The sequence below is a fragment of the Sander lucioperca genome, chromosome 19 (assembly GCF_008315115.2).
Source record: "Sander lucioperca isolate FBNREF2018 chromosome 19, SLUC_FBN_1.2, whole genome shotgun sequence".
Taxonomy (NCBI): domain Eukaryota; kingdom Metazoa; phylum Chordata; class Actinopteri; order Perciformes; family Percidae; genus Sander; species Sander lucioperca.
Genome location: NC_050191.1, coordinates 20,119,881 through 20,139,013, shown reverse-complemented (window position 1 = coordinate 20,139,013; position 19,133 = coordinate 20,119,881). Strand labels below are relative to the sequence as shown.

Sequence of the window (19,133 nt, the reverse complement as noted above, 5' to 3'; positions counted from 1 at the left end):
GATTGATGAGATCCGTCCAGAAATGCTTAAAGCTCTGGGTGTGGAGGGGTTGTCTTGGTTGACACGCCTCTTCAACATTGCGTGGAAGTCTGGGACGGTGCCTAAGGAGTGGCAGACCGGGGTGGTGGTTCCCCTTTTCAAAAAGGGGGACCAGAGGGTGTGTGCCAATTATAGGGGTATCACACTTCTCAGCCTCCCTGGTAAAGTCTTCTCCAAGGTGCTGGAAAGGAGGGTTCGGTCGATAGTCGAACCTCAGGTTGAAGAGGAACAATGCGGATTCCGTCCTGGTCGTGGAACAACGGACCAGATCTTTACTCTCGCAAGGATCCTGGAGGGAGCCTGGGAGTATGCCCAACCGGTCTACATGTGCTTTGTGGATCTGGAGAAGGCCTATGACCGGGTCCCCCGGGAGATACTGTGGGAGGTGCTGCGGGAGTATGGGGTGAGGGGATCCCTTCTCAGGGCCATCCAATCTCTGTACAACCAAAGCGAGAGCTGTGTCCGGGTTCTCGGCAGTAAGTCGGACTCGTTTCAGGTGAGAGTTGGCCTCCGCCAGGGCTGCGCTTTGTCACCAATCCTGTTTGTAGTATTTATGGACAGGATATCGAGGCGTAGTCGGGGTGGAGAGGGGTTGCAGTTCGGTGGGCTGGGGATCTCATCGCTGCTTTTTGCAGAAGATGTGGTCCTGATGGCATCATCGGCCTGTGACCTTCAGCACTCACTGGATCGGTTCGCAGCCGAGTGTGAAGCGGCTGGGATGAGGATCAGCACCTCTAAATCGGAGGCCATGGTTCTCAGCAGGAAACCGATGGAGTGCCTTCTCCAGGTAGGGAATGAGTCCTTACCCCAAGTGAAGGAGTTCAAGTACCTTGGAGTCTTGTTCGCGAGTGAGGGAACAATGGAGCGGGAGATTGGTCGGAGAATCGGCGCAGCAGGTGCGGTATTACATTCAATTTATCGCACCGTTGTGACGAAAAGAGAGCTGAGCCAGAAGGCAAAGCTCTCGATCTACCGGTCAGTTTTCGTTCCTACCCTCACCTATGGTCATGAAGGTTGGGTCATGACCGAAAGAACGAGATCCAGGGTACAAGCGGCCGAAATGGGTTTCCTCAGGAGGGTGGCTGGTGTCTCCCTTAGAGATAGGGTGAGAAGCTCAGTCATCCGTGAGGAGCTCGGAGTAGAGCCGCTGCTCCATCGCGTCGAAAGGAGCCAGTTGAGGTGGTTCGGGCATCTGGTAAGGATGCCCCCTGGGCGCCTCCCTAGGGAGGTGTTCCAGGCACATCCAGCTGGGAGGAGGCCTCGGGGAAGACCCAGGACTAGGTGGAGGGATTATATCTCTAACCTGGCCTGGGAACGCCTTGGGATCCCCCAGTCGGAGCTGGTTAATGTGGCTCGGGAAAGGGAAGTTTGGGGTCCCCTGCTGGAGCTGCTACCCCCGCGACCCGAGACCGGATAAGCGGACGAAGATGGATGGATGGATTTACTGCATCTTCTATCTAGCATGTATCTCACAGCTAACCAGGACAAAAGAAAGTCAGCTTAATATACACGTTTTTTTTTAAAGGTCTTTTTCTTCTGAAAATACAGCCACATACCACTCCGATAAATTGAGTAAATGAAAGTTTATTACACTTATGTTTACAGAAAAGCAGTGAAGTACAGATTTAGCAATGCATAACTATCTTAGAACAGAAAAAAAGCCATAACGCCAGTGTTTCCACTTAGTGTATTTACCAGAACACAGGATCTCATGTTGCAATTTGTCAGGGTATGAAGATAACTCAATTTCAAGGACTTTGTTTTCCAAAGGAATCCACATTCAAACAACTTTATATGATCTGATCTGGCTCATCTGTGAAATGTGAGCAAGCACCCGAGATGATGTGGATGATTTCTCAATCTGTGTTTATGGAATGAAAATAGTCTTAATATGTACAGTAGATTCACAGTAAGAGCACATAGACACACAGGGAGGGGCACAATATGTCCATAAACTGGAAATATTTCAGTCATTTCTGTAGCTTAACCTGGGTGAATACTGTCCGACTCATAAAACACATTTCTTATCATATGGGAACCCACATTTAGTTAGTTTAGTGTTTCATCTTATGATCAAGACACATCATCAACCACAAATATGGTCCTAATGTAAAATATATATATATACACACACAACATACATACTGGCATATCGCTAGAGTAAATCAGATTACATTTATTACATGTATACAATTTAAACACATGGAATGGAAAGCCACATTTTTATTTTTATTGAAAAATGTGTTAATTAGTGTTTTGTTATCATCACAAAAAAAGCAAACAGCTGTGTGTTCACTCTCTGGACTGTTAGGTTACGTCACTTTCAAGGTGAACAAAAACTGATTCATCCATTTTCAATGAACAGCCCACTGGAATACTCCCGACTCAGTAGCCCGACTTAATACATATACGTTACAAATAATACCACCAATACATGTGGTCATATGCATACATAGTCAGGATGAGACCACACAGAACAGTGAACGTCTGCACATTCAACACAACACAAGTCCTTACAATACATTTATACTGAGACTGTCTGCACACTCGTGTGTCCAAACAAGACCCATTATATAGTTCCATAGTACAGTCACAGTATTCCCAAACATGTTAATAATATTTAGAACTATGTAAAAATCATAAAATAGACTCAACACTTGCCATCCTTAGTTTCTCCCATGATTGTTTCCCATTAGAAAAAACATTTTCCTCCTTCATTGCATTAGGTCAATCCAGGTGCTACAGTTAAATGATGGTGATGTCATTTAAACAAATATCACATTTGTTTTAAAGTTGATGTAGGCCATTTTCTTGTTATAATAATTGGTGCTCCACACTTTCTATTCTCTGCTCTGGTTAAACAATATAACTGTTAATTTAATTTTCTGTGTGTGTGTGTGTGTGTGTGTGTGTGTGTGTGTGTGTGCACGCTTCTACAAATTTGTTTGTGTGTTTTTTCCAGCAACTTGGCAGGAAACCTTTGTAGCTCTTTAATATGTGCCAGGAGATCGAAAACAATGCAGGACCTCGAGATACAAGGAATGTGGCATGTTTTTGGCGGCCGTGTGGAATCTTGTAGTCAAACATGAGTTTACTGTATTCGTTACAGATAATAATACAATATTTTTCATTTTTATATCCCAATCTTCCCCTCTCACAGAATGATCCTATCAACAAAACATCTTTCTTTTAGTCTTCACATTTTCACATCTCTCCCATGTTCTTCCAGTAGTTTAGATCACCTTACATGTTGTTGTATTCCAGTGTTTCTTGTTTTAGACTTTTAAATAGTTTGTCTTTATTAATTACCATATCAGCTGTCCTAACATCTCAAACCCCAGTTCTACCTAACAGCTCCTAATATCTCATACTTAAAGGACTCAAAAAGTTTTTCTACCCTGGTAAAAGCCATTTCAGCACTGCAATAATGTAGCATTTAAATCCAAATGCTAAGTCATTATCATTCTTTATTTGACTGAATATTTTGTAGTAATATTTGCCTCTTGAAGCTAAGGAAAGACTGCAAATGTGGGGAGGACAGCAAAAGAGCAGGTTGGAATCCAACAGAGTTGGAAATGAGGTCTAATTTTGTTCAAATATTTTCAAAAAATAATAGTGTTGTTTTGCTATATTGCTACAGAAATATTCCTATTTGAATTTTGATAAGTTTCTTCTGGGTGGAGGGGGTGGATCTAGTTACAGGTTTTCGGGGTAGGGAATGATGTAATCTTACATTTACTCAGGTATTTTCCTCTTGGAAGGAGGCACCAGGTGTGCAGGCAGGTCTGATGGCAGTTCATGTCCCTCCAGTTTCACTTTTATCAGGTGATTGGCCAACGCAAACTCCTCATCATCAAGCATCCCATCCTTATCGATGTCGGCCAGCTTCCAGATCTTTCCCAGCACCGTATTGGGCAGTTTTGACTTCACCATCTCCCTCTTGGCGTTGGCTCCGGTCACCTTCCCATTGACGGGAGACAATGTGTAGAAAATCTCATCGTAAGCAGGTTTGTCACGTGCGACAACCCAGTCTGCTTCGTCGATGCCTTCGCCGGCTCCTTCACCATACCCGTGACCAAACGGGCCGTCCATAGTGCCGTCGAACGCACCGCCCTTCACGACTGGGTTGGGACGCTGGTTTTCTTCTTGTCGGACCAGGACCATTAAGCCAGCGATATCGTGGGCCAGCATGTCCTCCACTGCCTCCAGGAGTTTGGGTTTCAGAGGCTGGAATTTGTTGAGATCCTGAGCTTGGAGTTGGTCCTGGAATAGATAATACAGAAAACCACCACATCACAAGTGTAGGTGTCATCTATCTTTTATCTAGAAATCTACATTCCTTTGGTCTTTGCCATTTACCTGCATCTTTTTCAGATTAGGAAAATCTCCAGGTGATATCTGATGCTCTCTCTCTATGCGTTTGTAAATATCTCCCAGGCTGCCGATCAGTTCTTTCTTCTTGTTCTCCTTCCCAAACACAGAGGGCATGTCTTTCTTCAGTGCACTGATAATGTAGGCGTGGACCTGCATTGTGAGGGGGAAAGCTCATTTACTCAACAGCAAATTTACTGGGACAGCAAGTCGACCTCTTTAAAGATCCAGTATTTAAAGTTAGAATCTTCAAGATTTCAGTTGTGGTTGTGTTGGTGACACCTGTGGTTACCAGTGGTACAAGTCTTAAAGGAGAAATCCGTTCCGTATACAGGCAGGCGCCATCTTGGGAAAATAGTCACGAGCAGTCGAACGACGAACGCTGTGTTTGAGCTATGTTACTGGTTACTGGTTACACGGCGTTCGTCATTCGACTGCTCGTGACTGTTTTCCCAAGATGGCGTCTGCCTGTATACATGAACGGTACAAAGTTCTCAATGCTTCGGTTTACGTGTAGGGACCCTCATTATGCTACCGTGGAAGTGTGGTGCTATTTTGAGCCTTGTTAATGGTATAGAAATAGCGATTTCTTTTTACTTTATCCATGCCCCGACGACTAGCGTTATAAGCTAATTAGCGGTTTGCGCTAAAACTGGTCACATTCAATTAGCATGAAAACATATCCCAGAGAACCGTCGACTCGGTACACATGTGTGATTAACCCCTAGGTTCATTTTGCGCCAGTTTTCTCCTTTAATAATACAAGTCCCAGAGTTACTTTTGAAATGACAATTATTGATCTCTGGGGGGAGGAAATGCACTTAGAGCAGTCAGAAATACAACAGAACAAGACAAGCACATGCATCTGTTTACATTGTTACTTTGATGTCTTTATATATCAATTTAGCTATGCTTGTACCGACGCATTTCATCCCATACATGCACGCGCCATTTTCTGTGAATGTGCTAGACATTTTTGGGATAAGAGCTTTTGATAAATGGCTCACATGTAACATCATGAGCAGCAGACTGTTGCAACCCTGGAGTCTGGGGACACTTAACACTGCTTTAAACCAGATTAGTCAAATAGTAAATCTCTCAGATTACCTTTGCTTTTAATATTCAACACATACTAAACATAGCAAAAGTAATGGGAAAGCACATATTTATTATGTTGCTGTGGTGATATGTGTGCATTTCCCTGAGTCCACCTTGTGTCCTTGAAGCTCATCACAAAACAAACACACACACACACACACACACACACACTATCAGCTGTCAAACAGGAAAACTGCAGTCAACTATCATTTTTGTGTGTGCATCCTCTACTTTTCCTCGAACTACAACATGCAGCGAACTGTCGCCGCTTATACCTGACTTCCTGTCCGGAGAGGAAGCAGGAAACAATTCACTCAGAGGAGAATAGCCAATTTATCTGGTACTATTTGTTCTGTGACAGCGACAAGCTTTTTCTGTCAAGGTTAACAGCTGGAAGGGGCAGGGAGAGCGAGTGAGTGATGGTAAGAATAAATAGGAAACACACACACACACACTTAAAATCTAAACACGTCAAATAACTTCCCCAGACAAAGAATTATCTCTTGCTCTAACGTCAGCTACAGCTGTGCCATTAGCAGATTCTCTATCAATGAGTGTGTGGGTACTTTTTCCACTTACCTTGGCTAGTCTTGCCCTCTTAATCAGATCGTTGAGTTTTCTAAGTGCTGCATTTCTCGGTAAAGACTGAATGTCCTTAAATAAGTCCTGTTCCTCTGCTTCAAACAGCTTCCTGTTGTCTGGAATCAACAGAGGGTGGGACCAAAATGACCCAATGTACACGCGGATCACCTGTGAGCGAGAGACCGACCGACAGAAAATCAACAACAAGACAGAAGACATAAAAAGGCATAATCTAGCTAATAGCATCTTATTTTTGACTATTTAAGGCAACAAGCAAGCAACCACAATGATCAGTTTGTTAGTCAATAACCAATAATACACATGAGCTTAATGGGCCTTTAGATGACAGCTAGACACCAACTCCAAGAAAACTTCTCTCCCAAAATAAAGTCAAATTTTCCACAGAGAATTTTAGCAGGCAATTCAATAATTTTAAAATGTATTGTTTTATAAAGATGATATCAAGGCATAAAAAGAGGTGCATTGTATCCACAACAAGCCTTAGGACAACCATGGTGTTGAAACTTTGCTAACAAAGCCTGAGGGAGCCATGATTCCAGTGTTCAGGTTATCTCTACAGCATACTGCATTTCCATTCATATTTTGTATTATTATCCAGCATCAATCAAGGTTTTTTTTAGTTTCGTGGACATGCACACAACTTCATTTGCCCAAATTTAGATTGTCTGGCCACAAACCCCAAACAAGATGGGGGGGGGGGGGACTTTAAATCTATCTCCTCCTGTTTACTATACCTCAGGAGTGTTGACTATTTTCCCCAGTGACCACATCAGGGCACCGTACACTCTCATCAGCTGCTGGGTCTCTATCTGGTCAGCCTTGTTCAGAACAACCCTGGCGAAGAAAAACACACAAGAAAGATCAGTGTTGATGTTGACTGAAATGAACATTGCATAAATATCCTGTAATTTTGATATAAATGTACAAAGAGAGCAACTATTCACGTGTCTGTTATCTAGAATTGGATGTCTGTAAGTCAAGCAACCCTGCAGTACCTGATCTTGTCTTCATGGTTCTTCAGGGCTTTTATCACATCTGAGAACTCATCAGAGATGTCCAGTTTGTGAGCATCAAACAGTAATATGATCCTGTCCACTCGCTCCGCAAACCACTCCAAGACAGCCGCAAAGTCATAGCCTGAGAGAATGTGGAGGAGGAGGTTGGGGTGTAAAATAAAAGGAAATGAAAATGAATATTGCAGATGAGGGACAGGAGGGTTTAGATAAAAAAAGAGAATGCAAGAAGAAGAGGTAATTCATTGTGTATCATTTTGACTTCCTGTTTCTTTGCTCCTATCCCATACTGGTATCAAAATACTATTTAAGAGAAGCACTTGAACTTTTGAGGTATACAGGTCAGGGAGCTTTTATGTTGATGATCACCTGGACCTGAGCCATGAATATCAACTGTGATGTTGCAATATTTCCAAGAGGAAACTATTACAATGGCTTCAGGTCATAGAGGAGGACGGCCATATTACAACATGCTGAGAGAAAAGAATGTCTGTTTACAGATGGAGGCGGTCCTGCCAAGGATCAACTAAGTGGCTTTAAAAAAACTAATATTTTATTGTCTCATTTGGCTCAGATTGTTTTGTGTGAAATGCAATCATGCTAGTAATTAATGCATAATTGAATGAATGGATGAGTGAATCCCTCCGTAATGCATGAATAGTGAATGAAGGAATCAATGATTAAGTCTGACAACAGGAGTACATCATTGCCTTGTTTGACTTTCTATTCTACTGAAGGACAAAACGGACTCCTACCTGGAGAAATTCCACAGTATATGAGAGGAGAACAAAGAACAAAAGGACAGAACGAAGGATTAGTGAGCTAATATTTCAAACGAACACTGAAGGACGCATAAGAGATGCAGCCAATGGTGAACCTGTTACAGCTGAGATTATGGGACAGAAGGCATTTGCTGTCAATTGGCAGTAAGAAGAAGTAGCTTGATGTTAATACAGTGAATGTCAAATCGATTTTCTAAAGAGCTATGGTGTGACATATTTTCTCCCTTCAAATTACAAACTACATATTATGGCTTTGAATCTAAATCTGACTCGCACTGATCCACCTTCCTTCCACACAAGGAGGCAGCCTCGCAACACAGACATACTGTAGCTGTGATCAAATTCCCACTTTAAACATAATCCCTGCTAACTGCTGCAATTCCTACTGTGGCTGCACTGCTGCTTCTCCCAGAAGAGGAATAGTTTACACTCAAGGTGAATGATTTCCACAATGGCTATGTGTATATATATTCTAATGTTAAATGGTAATGCTGACATGATGCCTCAAAGGCTCCTTTACCAACAATTATAGAAACCGGTCATCTTTCAGAACAAATGTTTTTGAGTGTTGCGTCAATAATTCCTCCCTGGGATGAGAGTAAAAGTTTAGCAGCTGTAGCAATAAGTATGTAAAACGTAGAAACGGGTTTTAGTTGCGTCTTTCTGCTGAGAGGAGACAGAGGTCACACTGCTGCTTGAGCAAAGCTGTGGAGGGTTATGAGAGAGAGTTAGATACATTGATATTTTGAATTTTAGTGGAGAATTCTTCAAATGAAGCACTTTTCACATGACGCTGGGAAGAACAAGACAGAAGTCTAAAGGTCCACTATCGATAGCAATGTTCATTACACTGTGAAAGCTAAAGATTTTCCTATCTTACCATAGAGAGGCAGAAACATTGGAGTTTGTCCTGACAGGGGTGTGAGAGTAAAGTTCAAGGGATTACAAATAAATAATTAGATGTTGTTTTGTTTGTTTCTCATGAATACCCACAATTCATATTTCTGTTTGTATAACTTATGTACACAGCTAATATTTGGGCCTGAGGATGACACTAGAGTAATGCTCTTGGTCATCAATTTTATTAAATTGAGAGGACTAAGAAAATGTTTCAATATTTCCACCAAATTATTATTTTTTGTAAGTGGAAATTTTGGTTTGATGTTGGTAGAATGCTCAGAATGCCTCCTTTTTACAACATACTGTTGATTGTTCGAGATAAATAAATCAAAAATCAAAATCAAATCCTCTGGGGAACACAAGAATTAAAAAAAGTCACTAAAACAGATCCATTAGTTCTTGAGATAGGTCATGGACAAAAGTGTTGGTCAAGGGGGAATTCATCAGATGGTGGCAAAAGAAGAAAGGTCTGAGGATCACTGCATCTGGAAAGTTATTGTTTAAATATCTTGCTCTGGAAAAACCTGAAGGAAGGAGACACACTGTCTAAATGTGTCCATATGACAAATCTGACTAAAATATCCAACTGGCTACCCAACAAGGTAAACTCAGGACAAACATTTTTTCTCCCCAAACCATGTGAAAAGAGTCAGCCGAAGAACAGTTAACAGTCCATAAATTCTTCAAAGTATCGCTTTCATTAGCATTTTTGCAGCTGGTTGATGCCCAGCTTTATTATCTACAATACCTCCATAATGACATCTATGTAGGCAGCTATAGCCTGCCTCCTCATCTGGACACACACACAAATAAATAGACAGACATTGTTTAAACAACGCAACAGGGTAAAACAATAATGGCATAAAGAAGAATGAGACACAAAGAAACAATTGAAACATAGTATATACACAACATGCAATAAACAAGTGGATGGAATTGGATGAAAAGAAAATGAACACACAAAAAAAGACAACACACACAACTGTCCCCAGAGAAGACACAGCTGTGCTGACTCAGTAGAAGTTTAACCTGTATTTTTATATATCCAACAGACACTGACAGGGTGACACCTCACTGTGCTGTTTATTTGGTTTGACAACACGTTCATCGAGACACTTTGACCAAACAAATAAAAAGTAGAACGGAGTGCATGTGGGTCTGTTTCAATTAAACTACTTCGAAATGTATACACAATCTGAAATTCTGTTGCTGCTGACAGAGCGTTCACTCTCTGTTTCTCAACAGAAAAGCTGCAGACAGAAAACATTCTCATGACAAACATTAATCCAGACCCAACCCTGCTATGAAGTCATCTGCTGAACTCAATGACCAGAATATGTTTTGTGTTCTTATTTAGCCTTTGGAGCTTCATAAATATGTTTATATATTTCATCACGTCAACACTGTTAATGTCATGATACTGTCCATGCACAATGTTTTTGGAACAACAGAGGAAATACTGCCTCGAGTGGGGATGGGAATTTAAAACAAAAGTCTGAGAAAAAACGTATCATTACATCATTATAGTAAAATGTGAATAGTGATGCCTATCATGGCATTTACAACCAAACTTATATGACAGTATAATCTGTTTTGAGTGCAGGTAAATTCTACACAAATTCTACACCCTGTTACAGTATTGTGTTTTGATAAAAGCATCATTACAACATATGTATTTAGTGTCCAGCAGTAGAATCAAGCATGAATGCCAGCACCCCTATGTTTAGTTTGTGTTGTTAAATCATTTAACATACAAAACCTACTTTCTTTGTGATACTACATTCAATGATTAATGAAGTGTGGAAACAGGCAGTAGAGTTGGTAGAAGAGACACAATCAATATGAGCCCCACTTGGCATAAGAAACCTTCAAACAGTGCAACATTAACAGTAGAGTACAAACAAAGGGAGAAACAGACAGAAGAGCAGAGGGAGGAAGAGAGGGTGAATGTGGGAAAGAGTAAATTATAGCAGTATTTTATTATCCCAGCTCTTTTGTTCATGTCAGCAGTTGGTATGGCAATACCAGCATTAAGCTCTGGGAATGCCAGCCATGCCAGACACATATCAAACTGTAAGAAAGTCGGGAGGAATTCTTGTAAGCCTTTTACACCTAAACTCTTCTTCACACTGTAGTCTCTGCATTTATTTCAACACCACGGCTGGGATCTGTCCACTGCTGGTTCCCTCATTTCAAAATGTAGATAAGAAGTTTGATTAAGAATAATATAGCTTTATGTGATTATTTCATCTTTCAATCATAGACTGAAATCTTTTACTTGCAAAAATATTTAAGTTTTAGAAAATTCCCATTAGCTGACCTGGGTGTCAAGAGACAAGCACCAGTGATAGCTTGCAGCTTCTTATATTTTGCCATCTTCATTTATATGAAGACACTAGCTAAGAACATTTGTTACAAGTCACAGAAACGTGTATTTCCCTCTTGTAGTGCAACAAATGCACACCTGAATCACATTTTCTTGCAATAATTTTATAAAATGAATAAAGCGTCCGTTTGTCTTTCCAATTGGACCATAATAAAAAGGTACAGTTTTTTGGTTACCTCAGTTTAGTTAACATGACTAAAGCTTTAGTGCATAACTTTTTGATATCAATAAACGTCTGTTACATTCAAGCCATTGCCAAATGAGTTACTCCAAAAGCTAATTAGGCTGCGCAATCATGGAAGGTTTGTATCATGTGGACGCGCCGACAGTTTTGTTGTCATTACTTAGAATTCCTCATGAGGGCGACAGAAATTACGCACTATAGCTTTAATGCGTCGCGTCTCGAGTGATACTGGGTTTTTTCCAAAATGTTATCTGAAATGTGCTGATGACATACATGGCTGCTACAAATAACATGTCTAAGCATTTTGTATCTTGTTTTTTCTCAATGTGAGTATGTTGTAGTCTCACCACAGTAAACATCACTAAGGAAAGAAGGGTAAACAAAGGAAAATCTATCAGTCCTTAGAATGCTTTTATGGTTCTCTGGTTGCACTTTGTGTTCAGCAATAACTTTGAAAAAAGTTCCCGCAAATATTGAATTTCCTTTTCCGAGCCAAAGCTAAAGAATATGTGACTACTTCGACTTAACTGCATGTCCTCTTAAATGTCCAGCTCGGTTTGTTGCACGGACAAGCAAATGTGGATTGTGTTTTTGCATGTTTTGAAATCTGTACAGAACTGTACAGTGTTAAAAATAGTAAATCTGAACTGCGTGCATGCATATGTATGTGCGTGTGTGAGAAAGAGAGAGCACATTCAAAGCTCTTCTATTTGTCACAGCTTCCTGTTCTTTGAAATGAATGAAGCATAATCCTCCTGATGGCTAAAAGCTAAAATAAACACACACACACACACACACACACACACACACTCAAAGGAAATGCTGACATTGTAGTTCAGAGTTCAGTGGGACAAGGGGGCTGAAACCGAATGGGTCCAGTGAATAAACACTGAGACGCACACACACAAACACATTAACAGTGAGAGATAAAAGAGTGTGTTTTACCTCGACTGATCCTCTGTTTCTCTCCTGACAGAATTCCTGGTGTGTCAATCACACTGATGCTTTCCAGCACTGGGTTAGGCAGTTGGGCACACACAAATCTAACACACACACACACACACACACACACACACACACACACACACACACACACACACACACACACACACACACACACACACACACACACACACACACACACACACACACACACACACGTTAAAAGAAACTGGACAGAAGTGTAAAACGTTTTAATAACAAACATCATCCAACACCAGAGCTCTACCTCCCTCTCTCATCTATCTCACCGTCTCCAGCTGTATAAATACTAACAGGTTAGCGGTCGTCCTCGCTGCGAACCCCCCCTAATCCCCACTGACAACCAGCGTTTCTTCTGTCTCCTTTCAGATGTGGTCGGCCCTCACAGCGAGGACACTATCGCAAGAGTAAAGAGTTTTTTGGCACTTTTCCTTTTCCAGAAGGATGACTCTGCAAAGATGACTGGCTTTCTCTCTCTCTGTTTCTCTCTCACATACACAGACAGCCATTAAAGAGAAAAGCCTGACCAGTGAGCAGAGGGAAATTCAATCACACAGGAATGTAGAGCTATGGTGTGGATTCTCACTAGTACTCTCCCTTTCTTCTCCACTCTTTTCCCCCTATGTCCATAATACTTCACCACTTTGTGTTTCCAGTACACACACCCCCAAAGATATCTGATAGCCATCAATGTGCATGTCATCTATCGCATTGTGAAAGTGTGCAGGTGTGTTAACCTGTTGAGGAATGCGTTTCCAAATGCGTTCAGCTTTCTGAAGGGCTTCTTGGGGTCAACCACTAAAGCGTTGCCGGGGATGACTCCTTCTGTGTCGCCATGCATTACCGCGATGAAGGAATCCGTGGTGGGTTCGGGGCCGATCCGCATTCCGGGAAAATCCTGCTCCAACAGGTAGCTGTACAGTAGGTGGGATAGTATGACATAGCGTTACACAAAACAAGGCAAGAGAAGAGATGCTTTTGATAATGACAATGAACAATAGGGCACAGGGCATTGTGTAGCTAGCATACTGTAAGACAACACCACAACAGATTAATATGACTTTATAAGACATTTGCATAAGTATTACAAACATTTCACAATTGACTGGGAGGAAAATGATGTTACTGTAAATGTATTAATCATTCATGATATACAAGTTCTTCAATCATGGGTTAATGAGTCAAATATGGGTAATTCTCCACTTCCACAACTGCTTGTAGTTGGCCTTACAGTATATCAGTTATATCATGATTTCTATGAGTTGAATGGATCCCTACTGTAGCCAGCAGGACAGATGTGCATTACATCTGCAGGCTCCAATTTGAAAGAAGTGTTGCAAGGCCTTTTGGTCTGGGAGGTACAAAAAAAATAAAAATAAAAAAAATCACCAGAAAACAGGTCTGCCTTGAATTAGAAGCTGCTGGAACAAAGATTAGGGAAATTTTACATCATCATGGGCTGGATGGCTGCTGAGCACTCAGCAGCATGACATTTGATTTAAGTGTACTGTTGTGTGGATAGCTGATACAAAGATGGAGGTATGTGGCCTAAAAGCGGAGTTAAATGACCAAAAATCTGTTTGCAGGAGAGACAGTGAGGTATTTAACCCCAATAGCATGGTGACTACTGTCAGTAGTAGCGATGACAGCATCCTGCTCTGGGACTGACATGCTGCAAACTGATGAAAATGGACAGAATAATAAAGAAGAAAGTGTAGCCATCAGCCACAGCTGTAAATCTTGGACTCACTCAAGTGTTCCTAAAGGACAATTACCTGAAACAACATGTCTAAGAAGACAAGTCTGAACAAGAATTTGGTTGAGCTCTACCAGTGGTGACAAGAAGAAATATACCAGCTTGCCAGGCGTTTGTTTTGCTTACTGATGATGAAAAACAGTTGAATGAGGTGAAAAAGGTTAAAGGGACAGACAACCAAACATAAGAGTTTATGCATGTATGTTTTTTTCAGGAGACCTACGGTATAATAACCTCCCCCAAAAACTCAAATTTGTAAAGGTGTATTGCTGCAAACGGATATCATACTACAACTGATGCAAACTTTTGACCTTATCTGTAACTGTTGCTATGGCAACACAGCTGACTTACATCTCATATGTTTTGAGGTGTGAAAGGTCCTCATCTGTTAATTCAGTGACATCACACATCAAATGAAGATTAGTGTATTTCTGTTGAGTTTCACAATCCCAACAATGTTAATGCAGGCCATACAAAAGAGATTAAGGCAAAGATTTACAGCTAAAAAAGGACCATAAATTTAAAGTGTGAGTGTTGGATGTGTATGCTTTTTTAACTGCTACCAGATGTAAGGATGGTTCACTTATACATCTTCTCTACAAACACACACACCTTGTCAAGAGAGTCAGCAGTGCCTGGTAGAGCTATCTCGCTGCACTCATGTCTGTGTAGTCAGTCTGTGGGGAGGTAGTGCAATGCATGTGCACAACCATGTGCATCTAGCAGATTGTAAGTTCCATATCATACATATGTGTGTGTGCAATCCCCATGTCAGCTCACATACCATCTCATCTCTCACATTCTCTGCAGTATGTTGTCAGAGAGATAAAAGTTTGAAAGTTCACAGGCACAAGCGTCACCAACCCACAACCTCAAAGTTACAGTTGATGAGGTTTGCTTGGAATGATTTGCTCTTTAAAAGACTCAAAAAGTAAAGTTTGGGACAAAAGTGGAAAACCAATACATTTCAGATAGGCTCAGATTACGGACCTCTGAATAACCGCCAAAGAAGAGGGACTATATTACCCTCCACCAACATCTCTTGTCTCTCCTTCCCATTTTCCTCCTCTTTTAGGTGCCACACGTATTCACAGTTTATGACTTTTCTAATTTCACATCAAGCAAAATATGATTTCATAAAAATCATTATTGCAACTTTTCCTTGTGACGTTTCAAAGACCTGCACGGCTCTCACATCTAAAGTCTGAGACCCTCTGATATGAAATGAAAGAGATGCTGACTAAGGGTTACTCAGCATTTTGTACATTCTGCATCTTACTGTTACAATGTCAGTGTTGTTGGGTTAGACTGCTGAGTGGTGGGAGTTGTCAATGGTAAAAGAGTAACACAGAGAGAGAGAGAGAGAGAGAGAGAGAGAGAGAGAGAGAGAGAGAGAGAGAGAGAGAGAGAGAGAGAGAGAGAGAGAGAGAGAGACTATCAGTGAGAGACAGAAGAGGAAGAAGAGAGAGCAGGGATGTCTGTACTGTCCTGTCTTATAGCAGGAAGTCACTAACAGCATCCTCTTTCTGGCTTTCAAAGGCTCCCCACTAATTACCCACTATGCTCTGCAAGCGTATGTGTGTGTGTGTGTGTGTGTGTGTGTGTGTGTGTGTGTGTGTGTGTGTGTGTGTGTGTGTGTGTCAGAGGGGCAAGTCATTAGTCGCAGTCCTGCAGTTCAAAAGAGGCCCAACACCCAGCTGCTAATCTCCCGCTGTCACACATATACCAAACCCAGAGATACTGCAGGTCAGCTCTCACACAACTCTAAATACAAAACATCATTTTTATACTAAAGAAGTTTATCCTACATCTAAATGTAAGTAAACATAGGCATGTATTTGGCACCCTTGTCCAAAATGACTTTAAATGATAACTATTATTGATGAAAATATGACTGATCTGACATGATGTCTGTCCTGGTAAGAAAGAATACTTACGTTAGTTATAAGCAAGCAAACACTGCTTTTGCTTAATTCTTAACTAAAATAACAAGATGTGTTGAGCTTACAGAGTTTACACCCTGATGTGTAGGATGTTAACGTACACACACAAGCACACACAAAACATGGATATATACACACACTTTGTCAGGGAGGGCTGCAGTGCAGGGCACGGGCTGCCTCCATATGTAAGTTGTCATGCCTATGTGTGTTATGTTGGCTGTCATATAAACATTTTATGGATTCAATAAAGCGTGCAAAGGTGTGGCTCTTAGCAGCTAGGCTGTGAGTGTTTTTGAGTGGCTGATTTTTTGTTATTGTACTTTTTTATTGTTTTCTATTACATGAACTCTTCTTCTTCACTCTTAATGACAAACTGCTTAACTGCTGAAGCTGAGAGAGGGACAAGTCAGATTGGGTGTGTCAACCTCTCCTTTTCTATCTTTCTGGTGGCCTCATGCGTTTGTGTGTGATTCCCCTTTGTGTATGAGTGTGTGTTCTGTTTTTCTCACCGTATGAAGCTTGTCTTGCCGGTGGAGTACTGTCCCACCAGTAAGACCATGGGCTTGTTGTCAAAGTCTGCATCCTCCAGAGCCGGAGAGTGAAACTCATGAAACTTGTAGCTCTCCTCCAGCGGCAGGAGTTTGGTTTTGTAGAGCTTCTTCAGTCCCTCACTGACAGTCGCAAAGACCTCAGGATCCTTCTTCCTTCTGTCATCGCTTCCAAGCCAGCTGAACATGATTGCTGGTTGCTTATTGTTAAAGCTATTAAAGCCTTTGAGAAGTGTAACTGGTCAAAGATGCTGTCTGTCACTTGTGTCAGCTTATTTTGTTGTTGACTGACAATTGTTAATTGTCTATCCTGAAAGGTCTACAAATTAGTTTTGTCCTTGAGGTATCTCAATAGTATATAATATAGTCTGATACTATTAAGTTCAAGCTGAAAGACAGATTTCCTCACATTTAAGGCAAGAAGAAGATGAAGCAAAGATCTAATTTATTTAAAAAAAACAAATAACTTAAGATCCACCTTCAAATCCAAAGAAAAAGTATAGTAGCCTACAACACCCTAAAATAAATCTATATTGTTGTTGCAAAAAAAGTCTGTTTTGGAAAATCTAAAGATCACACATTAGTCTCAAGAAAAACGTATATAGATGAAATAACAGTCTGTCTGTCGTGCTTCACTAGAATGGGTGAAGACTGTTGTTATTGATGATACTGTGGGATGTTAGCCTATATCCACCCCAGCTGAAGGCAAATTTAAGATGTTTGTCTCCGTTAATGTCTACAACAGAAATCCAAACTGTTGTATATGTTAATCAGAATTTAAACCTGACCCTTTGAATGCACTCTCATCATTCAACGTTAGTCCATCGGTCGTCCCAGTCGTCCCAGACCAGGCCACTCGTGTTCCTGGGCCAAAAAACACTGCATTCAATAAGTTTGGTTTTGTTTACCAGTCTATGTCAGTCAGTTAAATCATTCCGCTCATGCACAACATCACGTTACCGCTATTCAATCTTGTCCAACAGCTAGCAGAGGAATCCCAAAAATGATGCACCGAGCTGCTGTCAGAGCTCAAGCAGCGTTATTGTTCAACCGCTCTTCTGCCCATAAAACAACCCTGGACCAATAGTTATTTCTGTCGTTTTTGTGTTAAAAAATAAAAGGAGCCTGTTTTGCTAGTGCTACTGGTTATTTTCTGTCATAGCACTGCGCTGAATGTAGCAGCAGCTGACGTCCTGCATCTCAATTTAAATGCCGAGTCGAAGGAAACCCGAGCCCGGCGGAAGTGCCCAACGGTGGGCAGTCCAACAAACCGCAGTCCCGCCCGCCCAGTGATGCGGGAGCTGAAGCTGGGCAGGACGACGCCATGATGGATGAGGTGAGATGGGGGAGCTGCCGTTGAACGATAGCGCGCCACCTTAAGGTTAATATGTTGTTTATTGTCTACTACAAGTCAATGTCTTTTACTTTTCTGTTGACCACTTCCCAAAACTACAAAAGATGTTATCCAAATATTGCTGCCCACAGACTCCTGACCAGCAGCGTACATTTACTAAAATATCTATCAATTAATTAGATAGATTGCCAATACTATACTTGAGTATAATTTGGAGGTTAATTGCTACCTACCTTGTAGGCCTACACCTTATAGGCCTACTCCATTACACTTCTGAGGGTAAATTGTACTTTTTACTCCACTACATTTATTTTAAAGCTGTTAGCATACTATTTACTTTGCAGATTCAGATTAGTAATACAAAATATAATTAACAAAATATAAGCAAATTAAATGTATTGTATATGTATGTATGTAACAGATTAAGCAACCCGACAGCCTATACATGTGTCAAAATTAGCCCCACTTTTACCAGCTGGAACATTAAAGTTAGGGTTACACATATATGCATCACTAATTATAATATATAAATATATAATATACTATATTATTATATTATGAAATGGAACATTTTGCAAAATGAGAATATGTTGGTTCTTTGAGTACTTTAGTACTTTACTTCTAATAGTTTTGTACTTTTACTTAAAATATTTTAATGCACTTTTTTTTTAATGCATGGCTGTAATATGCCTTTCCACACTGTTGTATTGTTAGTTGTAAAAGATCTGAGTACTTCTTCCACCACTTCTGGTCAGTGATGGAAAGTACTTTACACCTTAAACTTTTGTTGAATATTTAAATTTTGTGTGTTTCACTACATTTCAGAGGCAAATGTTGTATTTGTTTCTTTTTTTACTCTTCTCTATTTGACAGCTATAGTTACCAGGTTCTTATAAATGTAGCTTCACTTGAACCAGCTAACAAGTACTTACTTTTAGTACTTTGAGTATAATGATATTTGTAGACTTTTACTGAAGTAAGATTTTCAATGCAGGACTTTTTACTTGTAGTAAAGTTTTGCTACATTGTTGTGGTATTGCTACTTTTACTTACATAAACAATTTGAATGCTTCTTCCACCTCTGCCCCTGGTACATTTGATACAGTTTAGACTCGACCTGGAAATATTGGCTGCCATGCATAGCTGTCTACACTGTGGTAAGACCGGATTGGTGT

The 19,133-nt window shown here is 40.8% G+C and overlaps 1 protein-coding gene across 1 annotated transcript; it reads right to left on the bottom strand.

Annotated features, from left to right (window-relative positions):
- Positions 1-1,607: 1,607 nt before the first annotated feature.
- Positions 1,608-17,870, bottom strand: ehd3 (EH-domain containing 3). Its single transcript, XM_035995446.1, has 9 exons — positions 17,012-17,870; positions 16,566-16,883; positions 13,095-13,271; positions 12,322-12,419; positions 7,107-7,248; positions 6,846-6,945; positions 6,088-6,258; positions 4,399-4,563; positions 1,608-4,302 (listed from the first exon to the last, which is right to left on the bottom strand). The coding sequence occupies exons 2-9, from the start codon at positions 16,790-16,792 to the stop codon at positions 3,775-3,777; spliced, it is 1,608 nt and encodes a 535-aa protein (XP_035851339.1). The 5' UTR covers positions 16,793-16,883; positions 17,012-17,870; the 3' UTR covers positions 1,608-3,774.
- Between the last annotated feature and the right edge of the window lie 1,263 nt (positions 17,871-19,133).